Genomic DNA, 24,573 nt, shown 5'->3' with positions numbered 1-24,573 from the left:
TAATGACTCAAAAGGACGAGCTGAATCGCGCCTACAAATTGACGGGAACATCGAACGCGTAGGCGATGCCCACGATGGCTCTAGAAATCAATAACGTGGCTTTTTAATATCTCGTCGCGCGTGACAAAATATTTCACGCGGATATATTCGAATACTTTAATCGCGCCGGGATTTACGCGCCGTAAATTTCGCGAACGATGTAAAATTTAATTCATTTGCCCCGCGCCCAGTGCGTTTTTCATCCTCCAGACTAAACTTGTTGCCCCTCCGTTTCCCACTGCCGGTCGTTAAACCGGTTGCCATTACGATAAAACGTCAAATATTGGATGTATATAGTGCGCACAAGTGTGGACGAGATAATACGACGATGTTATATTGAAATTAAATGTAATTGTTACGTACGTGCGCCGGCGCGGCGCCGTGTCGAATGTGTGCGGGCGACACGCGCGCGAGCGTGTCGCTCGCGCCGGACGTGACGTTAAAACAGCATTACATTATTACGGCACGGCGTTATATCCGCGTTATCACCCTGAAATCCTTCTGAGCCCATTTAACAAGCAAAGTTCAGAGCGCGAAACAGTTCTCGGCTGCAAAAAGTACGACGCTGTACGTGTGAAGCTAAATATTACAACGGCGTTATGCATCGACAATTAACTTTCCTCATCTTGCGCCCGCGCCGTACTCTCGTGGCGCATTCGGCGCCGAAACGCGATTCTCAGTTGGATAACGTTTGTTTACGTCGCACGTGTGTCGCTTATTATCCGAGCGAAACTACGAAAGCAATCGTTTAACGCTGATTTCGTACAAGTTATACTGCTTCTAAACACGCGATATTCGGTTTTAATCGATCTGACGGGACGAAAGTGCCATTCTGTACGATGCATGCACCTTCTATTTTGCAGAACGAATTATAAGATTTAAAATACATTGAAATACACATTTCCAGAAATGAATTTAAAAAAATTAATATTGAGAATAAGAAGGTAGGAAATATAAATATTAAAAAGAGACAATTTTCTTCATGAAATCTAATTGTTAGGCATTTGGCATCGTAAATTTAATTAGACGTACAAATCTAAAAGATTTTTAGATTTGTACATAAAAGCGAATTTCTAGTAATTTTATACGGTGACTTCTAATTTCTGGTGATTTTATGGATAATAATATTACGATAAGAAATTGATAAGGTGGAAAAGATCATAATGAGAGAGAGATATATATCATTTGAAAGTTACATAATAACGATTAATATTGTTAACGTAGTAAAAAGCGCAATGTCCTAAACTGAAAAGAGCAATAAAGAGACCCGGAGGAACAGTCGGAAGGTAGCAAGTGAAAAGCTCTAACAGTCCGTTGACGTGTCTCGACGTCGTTAGCTTTATAGTCCCGATATCTCCCTCCCGTAGTTCGCCACTTTTCAACGTCGGTTTCTTCATCGACCCGCGACTTCACGCATCTTGTGCGCATCCCTTCGGCTACAAATTTACCTGCAGCACGCTATCCCGTCGCAACGCGCGTGGAGAAAAACCATTGGCATCTCCCACCCGGATTCGGAAAAATATGTGTTCCTTCCGATCGTCGGTCGCGAGGATGCATCGTCGGTTCTGGCTCGGTTATCGACGAACGTCGATTTTAGGGGGCGCATAGGGAAAATTAGAGATTGGAAGGAAAAGAGTCGTAGATCTACGGGGTAACCCGGATTCCCCGTGTATTTATTCGTGAATTTCTCGCTAGAATTAAGACCCTTCTGAATGAAAATTTGATTAGATACGTCTTATCTTTTAGAAAGATATATTTTTAGGTATTTTCATAATTAAGCCTCAGACTACAGCCTTGTTAGAGCAATAGCTATTTTTATTTAATTAAATTGAATAGAAAAGTAAAAAAGTTATAAATAATTAAATTAAGTAGAAATACATTTTATCATGAAGTAAGTTTTTCTCTAATCCTTTTTTATATGAATTCATTAACTGCTTTTATCTCCAGATTCGTATTATTTTCGATATTTTTATTCAGAACAAAACTTTGAATTTTGAGTCGAAGAATTTGAAATATGAGTCTGAGACATTCCGTGGTCGGATAGAGAGAGAAAGAGAGAGAGAGAGGGACAGAGAAAAGATCTGGTATGTTGAACCCGCGATAGGGACAGCTTATAGGATGAGAGGTTTGGGGATGACAAACCGGTAGGACGCAAAGTCCAATTAAGATGTTTTTCAACGGTCCGGCTTTAGTTCGCAGACATTGGCGTATCTAGGCACCTCGGCCTACCGCGAGAGGACTGAATTCATATGCATACATGAATATATTTCGCTGTTCCCCAATCAACCCATTGGGAAGCCGGCTGCGGAGCTATTGTCCACGGGCTACTGCGCATAGCGTGGCCAGATATTTTTTGGGACATGGAATATCCACATGCTAATGAACGGCCGCTCTCTGCTTCTCCATTTCACACCTCTTCTCCGATTACACTTCTCGTCAGAATCTTGGGGAGACACAATCGTCACCAACAATCAACACCTTGTAAATATCATGATGGATAATTTGATTAACAGAATACATAATCTTTTGATTGTTTTATATAGCCTTTTGCATATTACTTCGAAGATTTATGAGGGTCTAATGATTAAGGTTTATAGAGAAACTTAAATATTAATCTTAAATATTAATTTTGTTTAGATTATAGAATTCTAATGTGTTTCAGACAAAAAATTTATATAATTAACAATGCAAAGTGATTTTATAAAATATTTATTTTAAATTTTTTTTTATGAAGATTGAAATGTAGAAAATATTGACAAGATGACATTTCGTATCTATTTGCGTTTTCTATTTGCGTTTTCATGAAAAATTAATTAGATATAACTGACATAGTTGAGTAAAATGTAGTTAGGCAAGAACGATCAAGTCAATCTTTTTTCAAACGTTTTATTGACAATTCAAGAACTTTATATTTAGAAAATTTATAAAATTGTTAAGAAAATGAAAAACCTATATTGAGATACATTTGAAATGTAATATCGTCTTCCATTTCGTTACGGTTTCCTCCGAGATGTTCCGTCTTCGATATCGTTACTCAGGAAGTAGTTCGATTCGATTTGTAAAGGACGTGACGTCGCGACGACATTGATTAATTATACAACGGCAATTAATTTGGAAGTGATGCGACAGCTTTAACGACGTCGAAGCCGAAGCGAAGACCCTCGAGATGATGTCATAATCCTCGGACAATAAGTCGTGAATTCTTAATATTTGATCGCTACAGTCCTTCCTTCATTAATCATGATGGATGTAAATGTCATTTTAAAGAGTGTCATTTTAATGACGATCTGCTTTCAGAGGTGTCTTTAATCATAAGCAAGTTACATCAAACAATATCTATTTCCGTGCCTCTGACATTACAGTATTGAACAATGTCGCAGTTAATCTGTGTAAGAACTTCCGCGTGATTTTGAGTGATTATTTAAGAATGTTCTAAATCGAGAATTTTGCGGTCGATACTACGTTCACCATTCTAAAGAAAGATATTAGCAATCGTGATTTATTTTTATCAGAAGCCAAAGATCACTTCGTTCGGGCGGGCTGCAACGACCCGACCGGTGCGAATGCCCTCTTATCGTTCGTGAGAAAAAATCGCGGGAAGTGGGTCAAAGGTTGCGCCCAGCGTGTAGAATAAGGGGGCTAATTCTTTCCGACTTTTATTTACAAACTTCTGATATGTCCCAGAGGTATCAAAAACGCGACTAGATCCAGCCGAAATACATTATTATTAAAGAAACTTACTTGTTGTACAAAATCGTATCTGAAAATACGTTTCTTTTCTTGAATCTTGCATATATACAGGTATATGTACATTTTAAACTTTGATCTGTTGAAACTAAAATCTATAAAAAACTTGAAACTAAATTAAATATATAGGAATAGGATAAAAGTTTACGAAAAGTAAAGTTTCGCTTGCATATCTTTATTAAATTATTCTGTATACGTTAACAGTTTGAGAGATATTTAAATTTTTTTCAGCGCGCTTTTTCCAATTAATTTAATTTTCCGATGTATATTAATCTCCTCGGGCTGATTAAATTATATTTAGTCGTTGAGACTTTTAGGGAAAAGAAAAGAGAGAAGAAAAAACCAAGAGAAAAACTTTCCACATCTCCATTTGAGCGAACATTCATTCCACTCCTATTACTAATAATTCTTATCACCCTTTTGAGAGTTCCCGTTATGATATAAGCGACTTAACGATCTCAAGAAGAAGCTGGCGGCTATGAAGAAAATAAAATCAAGCGTCCTTCCAGGACTTCCACAACTTATGAAGGACCTCCGGCGCCATTATATTCCTTATATCGACGACCTTTGCCTCCTTCGTGGCAAAACTCGGCTGCGCCCGATGGTCGGTCGCGACACTTTTCATGTTCTCACAGGAGTCGATAAATCTTCCTCCCTTTCGGTGGAAACGAGAGTTTCCGGAGGAGAATCGAGAACCCACCAGCCCCAGCGCCAGCCAGTCTTCTACGATATATTTTTTACAGCGTGCTGGAAGAATTTTTACTGTTTTCACCGCTGAGCTCTTTTTCACTTTGCCGCGGTAGTGTAAGCATCGACGAGTCAGATTGAAAACCCATGTTACGCCCGCAACTTAACGGAATTCTTACGTAAACCTCTCTCTCGGAAGTCAATCGGCTCGTTTATTTTGCCGAGTTTACTACGGCTTTCTAGTAGATCGCCAAACCGTGTCCTTGGAAACCGCGACACTTTTCATGGCAATGACGATTTGAGCGCTGTAAAAAGATTTGTACTATGCCCATAATTCTGACAGATAATCGTGATGTTAAATCACATGCAAGAAATAAATCTCAAATAAGATAAGATGCATTTTTTCGTCATATTGTAAAGGGCTAAATTAGGTCAATAATTTGATATCGTCGATATCAAATATATTGTAGATGTTTAAAAATAACGTTTACTTTCTTTTTACGTTTTTTCCCCCTCAAATTCTTGTGTGTTCTGGTTTGTTAATTGTCTCTATTTTTGCGAACTGATTGAAGAGAAAAGAGCGATTTATAAAATATATCTTCCTATTCTTTCTAATTATATATATATATATATATATATATATATATATATATATAATTTTAGTTTAATTAATTATTGAAATTATTATACTTTAGTTTTATCAGAGAATACTGTTATTTTATTACAAAAAATTATATTACGCTTTTACAATATATTTAACTGGTTGGTTTTTTTGTTGTGCAAATTAGCGCTTTAATACTTACAAAGATTTTGAAGAGAAATATAATTTTTTATGCATAAAACGCTAATTTTAATTAGTGTTTCAGTTCTAGTTTTTTCTTTCAAATTTTTGAAGTGGAAAAGGTAGTATTCTCATATAGGATATACATCGCGCATAGAGAAAAACGAACAGGATCAGCATTCAAACCATGCTTCCGTGGAAGTGCGAACGCACAACGCATTTATCAAAATAGTCCGTTGTATATTCAGTAACAGCCGGGGGTCTTTGCTGACGCGTAAATATATATGCTAATGAATACCATGCAAATAACCGCTCCCTACTTTTCCCTCAACTTTTCTCTCTCTCTCTCTCTCTCTCTCTCTCCTCCAGGACGCGCCATTAACACAGTTTTTACAAGCATTTGGTTTTCAGATCTTATGCGCGGCGTACCTACCCGTTGTTACACCCTCGTTGTACTAAGCGAGGCGCGAACGAGTTTGTATGTCACGATTTTTTCGTGAAATTTAAATGTCGCGTTGAAACACACGAAGCTCTTTCCCGCCTCGTTTGCGTTCGCCATGCGAGTTTTGCAGCGTGCGTCCCGAGTATACGCTATTCAAAAATTGCTTTACACGGTTTTCCATAACACAATTCGCACCGCGGAACAGAAGGGAAACGTTTCGTTTTGTTTCGGAGCGAGTTAATATCCTGCGCTGCACAGCAATTGCATGCATCAGCTAAGTATATTATTTATTTCATCCAGAGAGATAGTTTTATGATAAAACACACACGTCATGTCATATCAATCTTTCTTTTTAAAAGAGGTACGAAAATCCAAGGCCCCTCTTATTTTACTGTGAACTATATATATATATATAGTCGTGTATAAAAGTATAAAATTTATAATATTATATTAAAAATAGCGTTAAAAAAATGTTAAAGCACGGTATACAGGGATGCGAAAGTTTGATATATAATTAATCAATTTCCAATTTAATCATTTATGTCATATCAAGGGATCATCGTTGCTAGGTTTCCGTTCGTTCTACAGGTTTATTGAAATCTATTAAGCTTTCTGCTCGATTTTAGTTAATACGACGAATTCTGTCACAATTATTCGATCTTCTCGCGCCTGCAGAAATCATTAAAAACGCGGCCCAAAGCTGATCTGATCCCGGCATTTTTCAAACACTCTAGCCGTCGATTAATTGTTTTTATCGAAGAGAGACCCATCCCGTAGGGGCTAATCCACCCTTGATTAATCCCGTTCCCGAGCAACGTGCAGCTTCTTATCGACGGAAATCTGACGGTGAGGGAAGAAACGACTCCGCTCGGTTGAACGGCAGAAAAAGAAAATCGGGCTAAGATGGAGCGGCGGAGCAGGAACGAGGACAAAAAATTTCCGGCAATTATTCCTGGCGCCTGTTAGCCTATAATTAGGTCGGTTAACGAGGATGGAGACGAAGCATTGCCGGCTCGCTTTTTTTTTCCTCGCGCCGCCCGCCGGCCGCCTTCTCTCATTAGGAGTTATTAGGATAGGTGAATAATTAAAACAGGTGTTTAAGGACTACAGCCCGCGTGATGACGCTGTAGTGGAAAGGGCGAGGGGGGAAGGGGGCAAGCACGTGCTGAAGGGTCGGAAAATACCGCTTAAGCGAGGATCCGGCACGACGACGCTCCTGGTTGCCCGAGCTCGAGGATCGAAGGGGTGAATGCGGCTGAGGCAAGAAGAGAGGGGAGGACCAGGCTACCTTGGCTTCCACACTTAATCACTTTTGCTAATTGCAGAATGATTGCTCCGCGCTTGAAGTTTCAATAATGGGGTTGTTACACCCCCGCCAGGACCTCCTTCGTAGCCCCGGTTATATACCGAGGGCCAGGGGATGTCTGTGTCTGTTCGTACCCCCTTCATCTTCTCTCCGCCACCTGGAGTTCCGCCTCGCCGTCGTCGTCGAGCTCGCTTCCTCAGGTTCCACGTGATGAATGCTATAATAGCCTACCTGCCTTCGGGTGATAAGAAAGTAATCATTCCATCTGCCCACCGTTATTTCATTATCTCTCTCCCCCGTGCTTGCCCCGGGTGCGGCCACCCTTATCCGTTGCACCGACATTAGCGGGCAGCTTCTTAATAACGGTCGAGGAGATAATTATGCAATTATGCGAAAGTAAAACTCGATGAATTAGCAACGAGAGAACGAAGCTGCGGTATCTGCGGTTTAGCGAATTTGGATGTACTTCCAGAAAAGCGACCGAATCTCATGGGTGCGACGTCTTCTTACATCGTAATCTTACGTCGTAATCTTACATCTTTGCGATTATTGAATTATCGCGATATATCTTTGAGCGTATAAAGATGCACGTTTTCGGTTGAATATTAAATTGGACTCGTGAAGTAAAATCTTGTAACTCCCTCGCACCGGCAATGCAATAATCAAATTTCTTTCCTTCGTGTGAATTATTGATGAGAAATTATCGCATATTATATGCAAATTTTGCTGTGCAAGAAAAATTTTAATTTGTTCGGGTAATCCATAAAAAGTGATAAAAATAATCTCGATTGAGATATTTAGACATTATATTTGCTTCTCTTGACTTATTTGTGCAGAGGACTGTACTACGGTCGATATATTATCACATATCAAATGTATCATACCACTCGCAACGGGATCGATCCGAAACGTACCGGAGTGACAGTTGTCTCTCCGCCCTACAGTCCAAGAACTTATCCATCACGAAGTTATAACAGAAAAAGAAAATAATTATATCAAGAGCTTCTCCAGAGCTAAATTCTTAAATTGTATTAACATCAATTGACACGAATATCCTTCTCTCGTCATTATGTATGTGAGTGAAATCTAATATAATAATAATAAACTTACCCGGACCCGTTAGCGCAACGACTGAATGTGTGTGATCGATCCTAATTGGATCCCGTGGCTTTAAATTGGTCTGTTCTCGGACCGATACAACGTAGCTATGTCCGCGAAGAACAATGGGCTTAATTTAATAGAATACGGTCCGATGTGGTTTAGGTCCGATCGTCCACTGGTGCGAATCGATTTAAACGGCGCCCATGTAACTATAATCCAATAGTAGATTACACGTCCGGTACATACATACAACGTACGATGCTTTCCGCGAGCTAATAATTCACTGTCACGCGTAATGTATCTCGCGCCGAACAAAGTGCGCACAATAAAACTAATATAGTAATATATCTCACAGTGGTATTTTGCAGAATAATTCACTTTCAGAACAGTTTGCCTTACGCTTGATTTCCGCTCCTAGCATGTTTATCGCGACGCGACGCCAGATATAATACACGACTCTCCGCTAAGGGAACGATATTTCGTTAATAAGTTTCACGACTTAATGAACTGAAAACGTTACGATGCCGTGTGGCGTAAAACGGCTATGAATATCATAAACGTGACCGACTTGCGGAACATTTTTATTTTTCACGGCACGTATTTGTTACGGAGCGTAGATTGCGTATGAGCGTTTTATGTCCCTCGAGCACGCTAGTATCTAAAGAGCGATATGGAATCTAAATTGCAACAAAATACTTCATGCGTCTCCGCAGTTGCGTGCCCGCAATAGTCTCGGCGGGCGTGTGTTTGAGGATCTTAATCGGATAAATCGCGAATCCGCGTGTAACGCTGATAAGCAGATGCACATAAGGTATATCTCGCGGCCGTGCCGTATGCGTTTGCGTGTGGATGGATGATGGTGTACGATAACGAAGGAATATGACGAAGATCGCGGTCCCGCGGGGGAAATTGATCCGCGTAATTCCTTGGGCATAACGCATTTACGTACCCGAGTTCCTAACACCGCGGACATTTACACACAGGTACATATTTCGTACACACACAATTATACTCTCTCGAGTTTGGATTTACCATTTTCGATTTGTTTGTCATCATCGCATTGTATCATGGCCGAGTCGAACCTGGAAGGAATCGTGGCCATTAAAATTTGAAGAAGAAGACGAAGATCGCGGAAATCGAGCGTACCGCAACGCAAAGGTGTCGCGCGATGATTCAACCGAAATGAAAAACGAAAGCGTGCATTTATATATACATGCGTCGCGTGTGTCATTTAATAAACTCTTGCGTGGCTAACGCGATGGCGTGCCGTTTCCCCCGACATAAATTCCGCGGCGAGGAAAAGCGAGAACGCGGTAGAATGTGTGTCGCGGGATTGCGAATAATAGCGGTCTCCTTGCGTTAAGAAATCAAGCGCGCGACCCTCTTTAAGCGTGTTCTCGCTTCACGTGCGAGGAAAGTTATAAAGAGCGTGCCGGGGAATGTGTAACAACTTGTCTAGAAAATAAATCAAAAAATAATATCTCTCTGCGTCATATCAACCCACTTTTCACGCCGCCGCAGCCAATTGAGATTTATGGTGCGAGAGAGTTTAGTGATTTTACATTGAAATCACAAGCGGAAGTAAACGCTTGATGCTCTTCTAACAAGCGTCAAAATCAATTTACATGTGCGTGTATATATATATTTTTTAACGCATATAATAGCAACAGCTATACATTTCGTATTGCAAGACAAAGAAAAACTGGTTATGACGCTTTATGACCTTTTAATTAATGAGTTCCGTTCGATAAAGTGAATCGCACACGCACGTCATGCATACAGAGCTCACGTGACGGTCAAAGATGAAAAAAAAAGTGCGCACGTTCTAGCGCGAAAATGCTAATTACAACGGGGTTAATTGCACCGTTATTACGACACTAAAGTGCCAACGTGTCGTGGTGTCACACACGTTGTGTGTGTGTGTGCGTACGTGCGCGAACCCGTCCAGAGGATTGCTCACCATTGAACCGATACGCACGTTTATCGGGGCCGTAAGTTTTGATTATGCTCGCGTGCCGGGGTGTCATTACGTGTCATCCCTCGTACCCTGCTCGGCTTAATACATGAGTTTGGTACGTATTCGCGTTCGCACACCTGTTTCGCTGCGCGCATACATGGGGTAATCTAAAGTGTTCGGCTTTATTTTGACTTTCATATAATGTGCGAATATCTGCGATTGTTTTTACGCACGATGGTACGGGAAACGACAAAAATTATGACGCTACGTGATAAGTTTGACAATCACAATAATGATAAATTGATAAGAGAGTTTGTTTATTTTCTACTGACAAATAAGGTAAACGAATGAGCTCTTTGTGTGATCAGTTTGATAACATTTTAGAATGTTTCGCATATTTATACTGTGTACTTGCTGCAAAATTGATAGAAACAGTGATTATTAATTTTATCAATATGAGGAATATTATATGACACCGTATTTACTCCAACACCACAATTATTTTGATTAACTACATTTTAACGCAAACAATTTATGTGCGCGTGGTATCTTCCTTTTATGAATGAATTAATTGCGGTTAATTAAACGCGGAAAGTCTGCATTTGTAAGGCACTCTGATGTGTATGATGATATCTCTCACATGGAATAAGTATGTGTGTGAGTTTCTCGCCTACTGACATACTTGTCAGATTCCCGCATTAACATGTCCGATGTGTCGCTTATGTGAGTTGTCACATTAATAATTTACTATTTACCCTTAACATGATGCGAATGAATCGTCCCATGAGGGTCGCGTTGACTGTGGTGTCGTAAAGAAAATGATTATTATTAAAGAAAGCTGAACATTTCGTTCAAGACAAGAACATTTCAGGAAAGTTTTATTTATTATCCATCGCGAAAAAGATTGGATTAAGAGCATGACTTTCAATTTTTCTTAATATTGTAGAAGATGAAATGATAAATTGCGATGCTACGGATATAGATAGATACAAATAGGTAAAGATGAGTGGGAATAGAAATCGACGAAGATTTTTGTGCATAATCGTTCTTGATAACATCGCGGATTTTATCTGTAAACTTTGAATGCTATCCGAAATACAGATACACAATAATGCAGTTCGTGCCGTTTCGCGAGCTGAGATTCGCGACCGTGGGTTCGTTAAGTCGGGCTTTCTCGGGATATCGATCCTCGCGGGTGACGTGAAGAAAGTTAAATTTCTCAGAGGAGTGCCAGAAAACGCGAACGTCGGTCGGTCCCTAAGACGAAAGTATCGGAAGGGGGGTTGCGTCGGTCCCTGGCGTACGAAGCTGGCGAAACGAGTTCAAAATCCCTTCTGCCGAGCGAAACTTGACGCGGGCCGGACAAGGAGCGGACCGGTCGGCGCGACCAGCCGGAAAAGTTGAAATTATAAAAATTTCAGATTTCTGAACGGTTGACACGTGACACGACGATTCATACTCAAACAGAGAAAATAAGAATCTCTTGGGAGTTCGCGCAACCGAATTTCTCTCGTATCTCGTATTTTCTCAGACGCTTGGAAATACGATATAAGTACAAAATTTTAGGATAAAATAACTCAGCATATTTCTCGACGTATCTTTCTTTTGTTTTGTTAAAAACTTTTTATTTGTTGGAATTATCGTATTAAGTAGTATCGAATTAAGTATAATAGGATCCCTTCTTTCCTTTGCTAGAATTTCCAAATCTTTTCGTTCTTTTTCTAATTTGTCAATACTTACATAGCAATATTTTGCTTTATTGATATGGTTTTTGCAGGACCTTCGTTCTGGGGCCTGATAAATCCGCAATGGTCCCTCTGCACCAAAGGAAGACGACAGAGTCCCATCAACATCGAACCGGACAAGTTGCTTTTCGATCGTCACTTGAGACCGGTACACGTCGACAAACACAGGGTAACGTATTTAATCTTTTAGTCTTCAAAATTGCAAACTAATTCGCGAATAGAATTCTTGCTGGCTCTTAGGACACGCAAGCGTGTCCTAAGCAATAAAGTCAGAAATAGAGAAAGTTACAACTTAAAATGTGTTACATTTTAGAAATTTAGTAAATTTTGTTTAACTAATGCTTAAGTGTATCAATATTTAATTAATAACGTACCAAATTAATTATTAGTATCTCGCTAAAATATACTCTAATTTCACAGTAGCATATGCAGAACGTTATATGCGCCTATGATCGCATAACAATTTCAATTGCAGATGTTTCAGCAAATTTACAGTAGATATTTCCACATCATTTACCGTAGTTTGTCAATTTCCGCCAAATTAAGATTTAACGCGACAACATCGGGTGCCCTGTAGGTATATCATTGCGCGTTCGAGTATGATCTCGGGGAAAAGGGTGCGAAGAAGTAAATCCCAAAGTTCGGTCTCGTCCCATGTGCACGTCCACTTCAAATGAAGACGAAAGAGTCGTCTGATGGACGCTCGTTAGTCAAGTGCGGAGTACATACTGGGTGTCCCTCGGCGGGATGATTAAATTGCTCGGGTTTTTGCGTTTGGCGGACGGATAATGAGAAATACCTCTCATTGATATTAATGATTTCCAAACGCGGCCACTCATTATGACTCATGATGCATTGTTTACCCCGGATACGTTTAAATATGTTGACTATCAAATGTAATTACCCGTTACGCACTATTATGCGTATTGCAATCAAGTTGCTTTGGTCGCAAGATCGGTATATATAAAGAGCCGCGTTTTATAATTAAAGCAAGTCAGAATAAAATTATAACTGTATGATAATTATTTTAATTATTTGAAGGCCGGTGCACATTATCTCGAATAAAATGAAATATAAATGGTATCGCTAGAAAAATAAATGCCGTACACGTTAATGAAATTTCATAATTACAATTCAACTCGATTCGCGCACTGAATAAATATATGATTCTGTTTAACGTTAAATATAACAGCAATTTTCATTTTACATAATTATATAGCTTTCATTGCAATATGCACGCTAAAATTGCATATTTACCGAAATTCTTCTTTTGCGAAATGGAAGAGAGAATTATTACATTATATGATATATTTTCACAATGTCTTATGTGTAAAACAGATTATAGAAATATGATATTATATTTTACAGTTCCTGTAGGTCACATGTAGTGATTAATATCGAATTATTGTATAAACTCGGTAAAAATTTGCATCAAGTTATTTTAGTCATTATTAACACTGAAACTAAATTAAAATTAGAATGTCGGGAATGATTCATTTGCCTCGAAACACCTTTCGAAAAGCAAGGATAAAATCAGGTTGGTTACCGTAAAAGTATTCCCAGAGCTGTCACGTGATAGTAATGGATTTGGAATTCACCGGCGAGAGCTGCTCCACTTTCTCGCTATCCATTTTTCACTGGCCAAGTTCGTTGATTCGATAATAAAGCCATTAATTACGAGGCCACCTATTTAACGCTGATTTCCGCTCCATCAGTGAGGATACTACGAAGAGCCTCCGGGAACGTTAATTTTCTATTAAGAAAACATTTATTCATCATACCGTCTACTCGAAGCTGTTCGAATCGGCTGGAATCGATGATAGTAACTTTTTTTATTAATTTTTTTTAGCGGAATAAAGACATATGGATACGAATATTTGGGAAAATACGAAACGGTACGAAAAAAATAACGCGTTTAAGGAAAAACGTTTATTATTACAAGCTATTTTTATTAAGGGCAATCTATTTCTTACGACCATATTCGTTATTTTGAATTTTCGCCTATCTGCATGTACAAGTGACTCATGCATGTAGTATGAGCGCATTGAAGAATATATTGAGGGGTCGAAAGCCGTTTATAAATGCATGAACGGAAAGTCTCTGTGAACTTTCGATATAGAAGTATGAACTTTCGATGTAGAATGGAAGAACTTGTAACGCGCGCGTTGCTCGATTTACATCTCCATTTATATTCTCATTCATATCTTTTTGCTTTTTGAGATACCACTCTATAATTCGAATTTTACAGAGGGAATAAAAAACAGTTGTAGAAAGTATACATGAATGGATTGTGGAGACTCGACGGAAGAGAAAAATGAAACACTCGTTACTTGCTTAAAACAGCACGCTTTATTATTCACGTAAAAATGCCGCGTGCCATTTTTTTGATACATGTTATTTTTCAAATGGTTTGCTTCATAAAACGCATAATTTATGTGAAAAAATTCGGTAATAGCAGACATAATTTTTACAAAATTAGTAATATAGCAATAATCTGTCGTAAATTTTTTCATTATGACCTCCATCTCTATCAGTTTGCGTCGCCTTCGTTTGTCATATCGCTTTGTTCAATTCTGTCGATCTGTGTGCTACGTAACGTTCCCGCACCGAGATATTTCTATCGCGGCATCGAAGCGTTATATGGTCACCTCTTTCCTCTCGTGTTCAATGCTCCCACCATTTTCCACGGGACATGCACCGCGTTGGCATGGATCGCGGTCTCCGGGCGTTATTCCTCAGAAAAGCGAACATGAAAAATGCCCGAGTACCGTGACAATGCCTTCTCTCGGATATGGCATTGGATACGGGTTTCGCAGACGGATACGAGACCCCCGCCGCCGTATTTCGTCCGTCTCCCCATGCGAGACGCTGACCAAAAATTCTCGCGCGACGATATTGCCCGCGAAGGGATACAATAAATACGGCGCGATCGTGACAATAACTCTTTTGTACCAGATGCAAGCGACCAAAACTGGCTTGCGACGAAGATATTATTGCGACGTCGGTGTCTCTCAATGTCGATTCCTTTTATCGCGTTTTGCTGCATCTCGGTGTGAGATAAAAATGCGCCTGATATCTTCTATATCGCTTCGATCATGTCGCCTAAAATATAATGATAAATATAAAGCATTCCGTTGCGTGTAAACCGACAGAGAGCGCGGGTTAATATAAAATTTCGCGGAAGACGAGTTTGATAATAGCTATATTTGCGAACTGACGAATTTCATCCCGAAAACTTTTCTACTTCCCCCATTTCCCTGGCCTCGCTCTCACATCATTCTACGCGTTTCGCTTATTTCTTGGCGACTTTACCAGCGTTCTTGGCTTATTCGTTCGTACGGCGCGTTATTCAGTGCAACCAGCTATTTGTCCACCCACCCTATCCCCGGAAGTCGTAGGTATGATATCTATTTCGCTTCCTGTTCCTGTTTCCTCCCGTTCACGGAAGAAAAGAGAAAAGTGCGCATTCTTCGACTTCGCCGAGCGCAGACGGAGACCACAAAGTGTCTTCCGCGGAAATGCACGTGAAAAGGTTTAAACGCGCTCCCGAGGTATCGTTTGCCCTGTCATCTTCGTTCCTCTCTCTTCGTCGTTGTTGTCGTCGTTTTCTTCTCACCCTAACGGATCTCGGTTCCATTGCTCCTTTCGCTACCGCCCTCATCGCATAGTCAATCTTTTCCACGTCGCCGTCAGTAGCCGCGTTGTTAGGAGCTGTGCGAGTGCGAGACTACATCGTCACCGGATGCATTCCACCGCGCTTTGAAACGAGCCACGAACGGGACTCTTCATTGTTTGCCTACCCTCCAGCAAGCGGCTTCCTCCCTTCGTGTGCGCGCGCGACGGAAAGCGCTAAAGAGAGTTCTCTCAAGTATCCTCCTGCCTCTTGCCGCGCTGTTAACTGCGTCGACGCTACGCCGACCCTCGCCCCTTTCATTAAAACAAGCGGCGTTCAACCGCCGAGAAATCACACGCGGCGGCAAACCCACGAGGCGCAAAGTTTTTGAAAGTTTCATTTCAAGCTGGAATCAAGAGGTCGGCGAAAAAGAATTGAATTAACAGCGAGAAATGGAAATATACATATATATTTTCCTAAAGAGAATATGCGAATCTTTCAGGTTAATTCTCGCGAGAGTGAGATTCAAGCCCGACCCTCGATTTGTCGAGGAAGCGCGCGGAGGATCGAGATGAAACTCGGCTCCGTGCGACGGAAACCGCACTGACGTCACACCTGGTCCCGCCTGGTCCCGCTATTTAAACGCGGTCTCGGGCCGTTTCATAGCCGACGCCAAGCGACCGACCGACCGACCGACCGACCCCCGTTGGTACGACGAAGTCGTGCGAAACCCGGGGAGGGGACCTCGTGAATTTATACGTCGTTTAACCCGGTTAAAACTTTGGCACTTAAATTAAACAATAGAACGAACCGCGCGCCCCGGAGTCTCTTGGAGTCGAACGTACGTCTTTGGCTCAGCGGGGCTTGCTCCATCCGTTTCGTCTCTCCCTTCCTTTCCCTCTCTCTTTCTCCCAGAGTCCGTTCGTGTGGCCAGTCCGCCCGCGAAAATCGTCTATAGATCGTTTCACAGTACGGTAGCAGATGTAGATACGGCAGATACCATAATTTTGCTATAGAAACTCACGTTTTCAGTGAAACCTAATTCTCCTTGCTCAATTTCTATCCGACTCTTCTCGCCATTGTTCCATCTGCTGCGCAGTTCTGCTGCAGTGATCTCGTAAAAAGGATTTTGAGATTGATTATCGATATTTTATTTCAAAATCATAGACTATTACATTTTTATGTGAATTGACGTGATGAAATATACAAAAAGATCCTATGATTATTTGAAGCATGTATTATCAACGGCAAATATTTTATAATTAGATAATAATAAATTTTACCACAGTACCCCGATCAACTGATCGACTCGCAATGTCAAATTAAAACTACGTATAATAAATTCTAATTATAATAAATTTTTTTAAGTATGATCTAGAAAGTAACGAAAGTATATAATCCAGAAATTTTGTGAAGATTTTGTAATTTTGTATAAAGATTGAGCCGTTCTGTATATCGACGCCACTTGCCCGGGCTGTCGTAATTTTATTGCAACAAGTGATCGAGTAGATTTCGGAACGGCATCGGGCCTTTACGAGCTACTTCTATCTCTGGCGCGCACTAAAGCCGCCGCTAACGGCCCGTCGATACCACAGTACGTTTCTTCGCACGAACAATTCCCTCGCGAAACTGGCGAATTGTATGTGTATACCCCGGGTTTGCTATAATCGAAGCTGTAACGAGCGCGTTCTCTTACGTCGCGCCGGAATTGCCAATTCCCGGACGTGCCTCAGTGGCCGGCGCGCCATAATTGAAGCGGCACGTTTCGATAAATTCGATCGTGGAAACGGTGTAAGAAACTGTCGCGGCGCATGAAACGACGGTAACCGTCCTATAAACAGGGCGGACTGCCGGTTAACTGTGCGAGAGAGGGGCACGCGAGCGAGAAAGCTTCTCGCATTCCGAGTACAGGGTGAACCCCGTACGTGAGTCGCGTGCGGGGACGATTTCGACGTTCGCTCGACTCGTGTTAATTACCAGGCAATGTTGGACTCCGTAACCGGCTTTTGGAGGTCTTTCGTGGCGTTTTCGCTAATCCTCCGACTGCCTTGATTCCCGTTTCACGTGAGAGCTTGATTCTGCTGGTTGTACGAACTGCTAGTTCGTCCGATCGAGATCTTTTTTTTTTTTTTTTTTTTTACTGCGGTCTCTCATCGTCTGGACAGGGGGTCCAAAGATGGCGGTGGGAAGGTTCGGTGCCGTAATATAATGCTCTGCCAGCTCGCGTGTTATACAACTAAATCCATTTTTCATAGTTTCCGAATTCCTAGAGCGTAATCGCGGAATTGCAGTCCGTATGGAAAACGGATTTAGGTTTGCCGAGTTTCGGCAATCTCGTAAACACTCCATGAGAACCAGACTTTACATCAGAAGTCTGGCGCGCTCTTAACTAAGCGCTCCCCCATCCCCAAATCCTTCCTGCGAAACTCGATTATTCTCACGACTTCTCCCAACCGGCATTCCCATTACCCGAAAAAGGAAGTCGTCGGTATTAATCGTGAAACATTGCCGCCGCGCCGCGCCGCGAAGTCGATGAAGTTTAAGAAGATTTGGCGCCACGCGCTTCTTATATCTCGACGTCTCTCCTCCTTTCTCTCCGTTCGACCGCCCATTTCCCAACATCGCTCGTGAATTCTGCAGCTTCTGTGGGAACAAAATGGGAGTGGATTCTACGGCAGCCGGCCAGAATGCGCAATGACGATTGTTCGGACCGAAGCGGACGACTTTGCGGAACGACCGGCAAGAGGGAGAGCTCAGGATTCGGGGAGTAAGGATGGAAGATGATCCACCCCCGCCGGTCGAACTTTAAGTTTTGCCGAAAGAAGGGCGGCTTTTGTGCGCCCATTCGAGATCGCACGGAACTATCGTGTTCCGCTGTGAGTCTTCCTTCCGGTTTCTCGCGCCGAGTCGCCTCCATTGATCCAAGTTTCGGAGACGCTGATACCAGAGAAAAAGGAACTCGAGCGGACGAAAAAGACGAAGGGGGCGGACGAATTATTCCTGGCGATCGGAGGGGTGGAAATCTGTCGCGAAATAATGAGTTATGCGCCATTGACTTTCCTCTACGCGTCGGGGGAAAAGTCGCGCCGCCTGTTCGCGTTCATTTCTCTCTGTCATCGTGAGGAGAGCTGCCGCTCTCCCATGGCTTAATGAATTTGGGAGGAAACAGCGATGAGGGGTCTTCGAAATGAGAGTAACGATCGATGTGGAATCACGAAATTTTGAGAAGACTGCGTAAATTGAAATTTTCGCATTACGACATGAAACTATCGTAATTTTTCGTATCTAAATGATTTGCTATTTTATTATTTGCTCTAAAAAATGAGACTGCGAGATTGTAAAAAAATATTTTTACATGTAACGAAATATTGGCTTCAGTTTTTGTAGAACTCATCTTTTATTGAATTTATAAGAAATTGCATCTCAGAAAGATTCTCTATATTAATGTAGTAAGTTGAACGAGAGAGAGAGAGAATCGTTGTGCGCGCAGAAGACGAGAAGGTTTGGAGCACAGAAAGGAGGTCAGAGGGGCCAAAAATCTATTGCAAAATAATAAGTTATCTCCCGACGACTTTTGCCGACGTGTCTTCCGCGGCTGGCTTCTCCCCGAGGTTACCTCATTATTTCTAACTGATGACGCCATAATTCAGGTTCTCGGCGACGTACAAGAAAATGGACTTCCCCGGCCTCGTCTTGCACTTTGCCGAGCTCCTGTGCGACATGGCACCGTGTCTGGTTTTGCTATTCCATCCAATTAAATGCCTAATCAATTATCCCTCGGACGACGAGTTGCCGCCCTTTCTTGTAGACATCTTTGCAACCGCGCTCTTATGCAGCTCATTACGATAAGGCATGCGAATCTCTCATTGTTTGCGAATCTCCGTCTAAAGTACATCGAATTAGTGTTAAAAATACTTTACATTACTACCGACAAAAGTCTGGTTTATGAATAAAAAGATGAATTTGTATCGAATGTAACTATCTGATATGTGATTACAATTTATAAACGACTAATTTATTAAATTTATATACGACTTATTGTTTTTTTAAATAATTAAATTTTATTACTTTTTGATTTTATTTTCCTGATCATATTTATTACAGTTTAAACATTTATTGTCATTATTATTATTCGAGAGAATATACGAACAAATTTTGTGGATACACAGCGAACTTTCCTTTCATTTGAAGTATCAATTAATTAATGAAATTAGATTGCTGTCTGAATGAATATCTACTTAATTGCATTCTGTTCACCAGGCTTGTTATTGTTATTGGTACTAACAAACTTCAATCAATTTTGCTTTCAGATTTCCGGGCACTTACATAATACTGGGCAATTCCTGGTATTTAGAGCAGACAGGGAGGCGAAGATACGGGTCAATATAACGGGTGGCCCGCTCGCCTATCACTACCAGTTCGAGGAAATATATATTCACTATGGAATGGACGACGGTCATGGTTCCGAGCATCGTATTAATAACTATGCTTTCCCCGCTGAAGTGAGTAGCACCAGTACATACAATATAAAAAATACCGTGACAGATTCCGGCTACATATATAGTACCACAAAATCTGATTGTACCTACTTGAATTAGTAACAATCAGTTATATCGTATGCTCAATAAAATCGTAAATAAAATCTACATATTAATGAAAGCAAATTAAGCGCAAAATTAAATGTATTAATTTTAACAGGAAAAAACCATACGTTTTAATTTGTAAATAATCTTATTAAATTTTTTAATTTAGCGTAAAACATAAAATTGAATGACTTTCTATAACGATCTCAGAAATGTTCATTACATTTTTCACAAAGCCGAATGCATAGGTTATTCCTTTCGTTAATTCTATGAGGAAAGGATTAAAAAGGCTAATAAAAGGGAAAGAGAAACCATTTTCGGATTGCTAGTTAATAATTGAATCGCAGATTTGCGATGCCTATTTAAAAGTGTCTTGCATTTTTTAACGGATATATTTCCATTTCTAAGGAGAGAATCTATTTCCGATATCACGTCGAATTGTAAATTATAAATTGATGCATTTTTCAATATCTATATTACTCGTAATGAATTCTCTTTTTCTTTGGAGAAGCTTAATAGAACTGTGCTACGTAGTGATTGATTCTGAAAATGATACGTGAAAGCGTTTCAAGTAATCGTTACGTCGAAGCAACTAATTGCTAATCTGTGCTTCAAAACGATTCACGTAACAACTGATTCTGAAATCGGTAGTTATATTTTTTGTGATAATAAAAAATTCAATATCGAAGTTAATACATATGTCCGATTCTGGCGAATTAACTATTGAAACAATTGATTCTTAAACTCAACGTGCATTTTTTTCACAATTTAGTAAATTTTCCGAGTTTCCGCAAATTAAAAATTTTATCGCTTAAAGTTCGCACTTTCTTGGAAGTTTTACCTCTTATTTTGCAACAACATTTAATAAGAAGTAATATAGGTAGAACATCATGAAAGATATTTTAAAAATACATTGATTTTCATGCAGAAAGTAAGTACATTTCGTGACAAAATTGGTAAAGCAGAAAAATTTTCAAGATTGACATTGCACGTTTGTAAGTTCGCCGCAATTATCCACCTTATTAATTAATTATAGGTTATTCTACGGTTTTACGAGTAAAACGATATACTTACAATCCCGGGATTTTCGGTTACGGTGACCACAAACGCGCAGTACAGACAATTATGAAATTCTAATCACGCCATTATCCTAGCAATCGCTTTACAAAGCGACAAATAATTAGAATTATCATGTAATTTGCAGTTTGCCAATTAATTATAACCGCAATGCAGTCGGTGACCGCGTCTGTGGCACGGGCACACGGCGCTCACGGCACTCTCGTAAAACTCTACATATTGCGTACGTGATTTTATTCGCGAATGAACTATACGTAGAATCATTGCCGTAAAATGAGAGCGGAGGATGACCCGGGAATGACGATATAATTAATTGAAATTAATTACGTGCCGGCATCGTAACGAGACAAATTAAACATTCGATAAACGAGACATGACGGCACGGCGGCCCAATTAACTGTGACCCACTTGTTTCTCTCAGAAGCAATTCATAATTCCTCTTCCTCCCTGAACAATCCAATTTTCTTAAACCCACAAAATAATGCCGCGATCAGCCGTCAATGTGATAAACTCCTAAACTGAAAAGCGGAATCGATGGTGACTTTGTTGCTATTTTTGTCTTCGGCCGCAACGATATATTCTGATATTCTGTGTCAATTTTTCCTGGTAATTGTCACAAAGATGATTGGTAGAAGATCCATTTGAAAGTTTCAAAAATTTGCTTTGTGAAAAAATTGATATACGAAGTAAATATAGGTAAAAAGTAAAAGCAATGCGATATTCTTTGAAAGATAAATTGTAATGGAAAAATTCGCGGCTAGATGCAGCCGAACGGCGGATTCCACACGAGCGGTATTACCAAGTCTGCTAAAAAATTAAACTTCCGAAAGCGCGCGAGCGCGGTTGAATCGGCGGAAATGCAATATCGATTAGTACTTCTCGTAAATACAGGTCGAAGGATACTTCTCCATCCTTTTTTCTTAATGACTAAAAAGGGCAGATTAATGAATCCGCGCAACCAGGGGTAATTATCGAGAATCGATAATCAAGAAGTCTAAATGCATTTGTAGGATGTCGAATCGATGATACGACCAACACGGATTTCTCATTTATTAAAACTCGGTGTACGTAAAATTCAATATGCCAATAATAACCAACTTCCTGGTCGCAAATCCCCTCAGACGGTAATGAGTTACAAGCATTGATGATAATTTAATTCGAATATCGCAAATACTGTTAAATAAACGAGCCACTAAGTCGTAATAAAGCCCTTATTTACAGCTTACTCTACATCGATTTTGAATAAGCGGTTAAAATTCATTTATTCATTTACGTGCTAAAACACGTTAATTATTTTATTTATTTTAGACATTAATTATAGCATGTTTTTTTACATGTTGAAAAAGAATAATTTTATCTAACATTTTATAATTACAATCTTTAATTTCCACTTTTTGTTTCTTTAACGTGAACGAAATTAATATACAGTTAATCGAGAAGACAATACAATCACTGTTTATATATTTAGTATTATTTACATTTACTGCTTCAGCAATTGATTCTATTTAAAACCAAATAATACAGCATTTTATATAGAATTCAATTTGCAGAAATCCTGATAAAAGTAGCTCCCTTCTATTTACAAAAGCATGATAAATAAAATAAATAAAAATAAAAGTAATAATAAAATAAATCTTTATGAAATTGCGACATAAACCATTATCGGATAATATTTTTCAAGAGAAACATTTCTCTAACGTTGTTTATTGACAGCAACATAATATTACGAAGTAATAATTTTTTAGACTCCGAGGTATTTTAGAACATCGATAAAGCTATCTTTATTTAGAGATAAAACCTATTTCTCCAATTCGTTTCAAAAGCATGATATATAAGATGTACGAAGAAAATTCAGGGAATATCGATCTCATATATTCTTCTCGGTTGTGTGCGTGTGATATCAGGCGCGATACGTGAATGGAAGAATGTTGAATACCACCTTCCTCGAGACATGAGGAATTTAGATATGCAGTTTCCGAGTTTTAGGAGTGTATTTTTATTTCGACGTGCACAGGCATTCGAATACATATATATATACATAGTTTCCATCTTGATGCGCGGAACATAGATTTTCCAACAAATCGCGCTCTAAAGAAAGAGCTCGCGGTAAAACAATCTTATACGTATAAATCGCATTTTTTCTCTTTTCGTCATATCTATTAAAATTTGATACGCCGTGATTTAGTGCGCTGTGTTGAGAGAAGGGTTACGAGCGCATTGCTGTTTAGCAAGATATCAGGAAAAGCGCCAAATAATCTGGCCGACCGTTATATCCTTGCGTCCTCAGTGAGGAGCGGGCTTTCAATGGCGTCGTGAATCAAAGGCAGTCATCTTCCATCGCACGGTCTGCCACCCCCTTCATCTAGCTTACGTCGCTTCTCTATATATAACACCGACTTTGCGAGAGCATATGTGAATTAATTTGATAGCTGCAAGAAGGACAGATCTCCGGTGTACTTTTTCGCTTGTCGAATCGATCTTAACTTAAGAAGGGTTTGTTAAGTTAAAGAATAAAACATCAAGCTTAAAATCTGGGGGTTTCTTTTTATATTTTATGTTTTTATATTTATATATACTTACAAAAAAACGGGAAATTTTTGGAGAATGGAATTTTCTCTTATTGCGTATGGATTTCTTAGCTATTTTGTGTCAAATACGGATGTCTTTAATTAGTAAGACATTCATCAGGCGCTCCAACATTTTGCCGAATTTCAGAAGCCTAGGAGATAGTCGGGAAGGTGCAAATGTTAGGTGGATAAATGTAACACACGATAATCGTGCCGCATGTAGTCAATAAAGAGAGCATAACATGTTTATTGATCATTAATTCAGTACTCCCGGCGGGGAGAGCAAACCCAATTACATTTGGAACCGGTACGCACGATACATTATGCTAGGTGTACCCTATAATGCCGTGTGTTCAATAGACGCTTGTGTATTTGATGACAAAAGTTATTCGCTCAATTTAGAAAGAGATCGCTTTCATTGAAAGCACACCATGTATGCATGAACCAAAGCTGCATAATTAAATGTCGAATCTCGATCTCTGAGCATTGTCCCTCGCGATTATAAAATCAAAAATTTTAACACAATTCACTTAATACACACCGATATAACTCCAGCCCCGAGAGTATATCCATATAAATATCTTTCTTATTACAAGTTTTATTTTTTAGCTCATCCACGTCTATCGCAAAGAAATAAACATTTTTTTTTACTGATGGTCTATCAGGCAGAGCCAACAGCTCTGCGCGCGGCTACGCGCACCGCACAAGCACGTTACACGATTTGCATTCAAATGTAACAGTGGCGTCGTTAGCGGCAACGGCGCGTTAAAAAGCCCGGCGATTAATCAACGGCGGTGAAGGGCCCCGCATAGTTCCGTGGCGTCAAAGGGACGCGAATAATTCAAGCTGCAGCGGCAGCGACGGCATCTTGGTCGCGTAAACACTTGACGGCACGGGGGAGGGAGGGAGTCGCTGGATCACGGCTAGG

The 24,573-nt window shown here is 40.1% G+C and overlaps 1 protein-coding gene across 3 annotated transcripts in view; it reads left to right on the top strand.

Annotated features, from left to right (window-relative positions):
• LOC112451818 (carbonic anhydrase-related protein 10) overlaps positions 1–24,573 on the top strand; it is a 127,763-nt gene that overhangs the window by 71,112 nt on the left and 32,078 nt on the right. For all 3 annotated transcript variants that reach the window (XM_025011727.1, XM_025011720.1, XM_025011715.1), the window contains exons 3-4: positions 11,838–11,974; positions 19,729–19,920. In XM_025011727.1, coding sequence (XP_024867495.1) covers positions 11,838–11,974; positions 19,729–19,920 — 329 coding nt within the window. The remainder of the gene's footprint in view (positions 1–11,837; positions 11,975–19,728; positions 19,921–24,573) is intronic.

Source organism: Temnothorax curvispinosus, unplaced genomic scaffold, assembly GCF_003070985.1.
Source record: "Temnothorax curvispinosus isolate PA1 unplaced genomic scaffold, ASM307098v1 QBEX01000258.1, whole genome shotgun sequence".
NCBI lineage: Eukaryota > Metazoa > Arthropoda > Insecta > Hymenoptera > Formicidae > Temnothorax > Temnothorax curvispinosus.
This window is presented reverse-complemented; position numbering and strand designations above follow the sequence as displayed.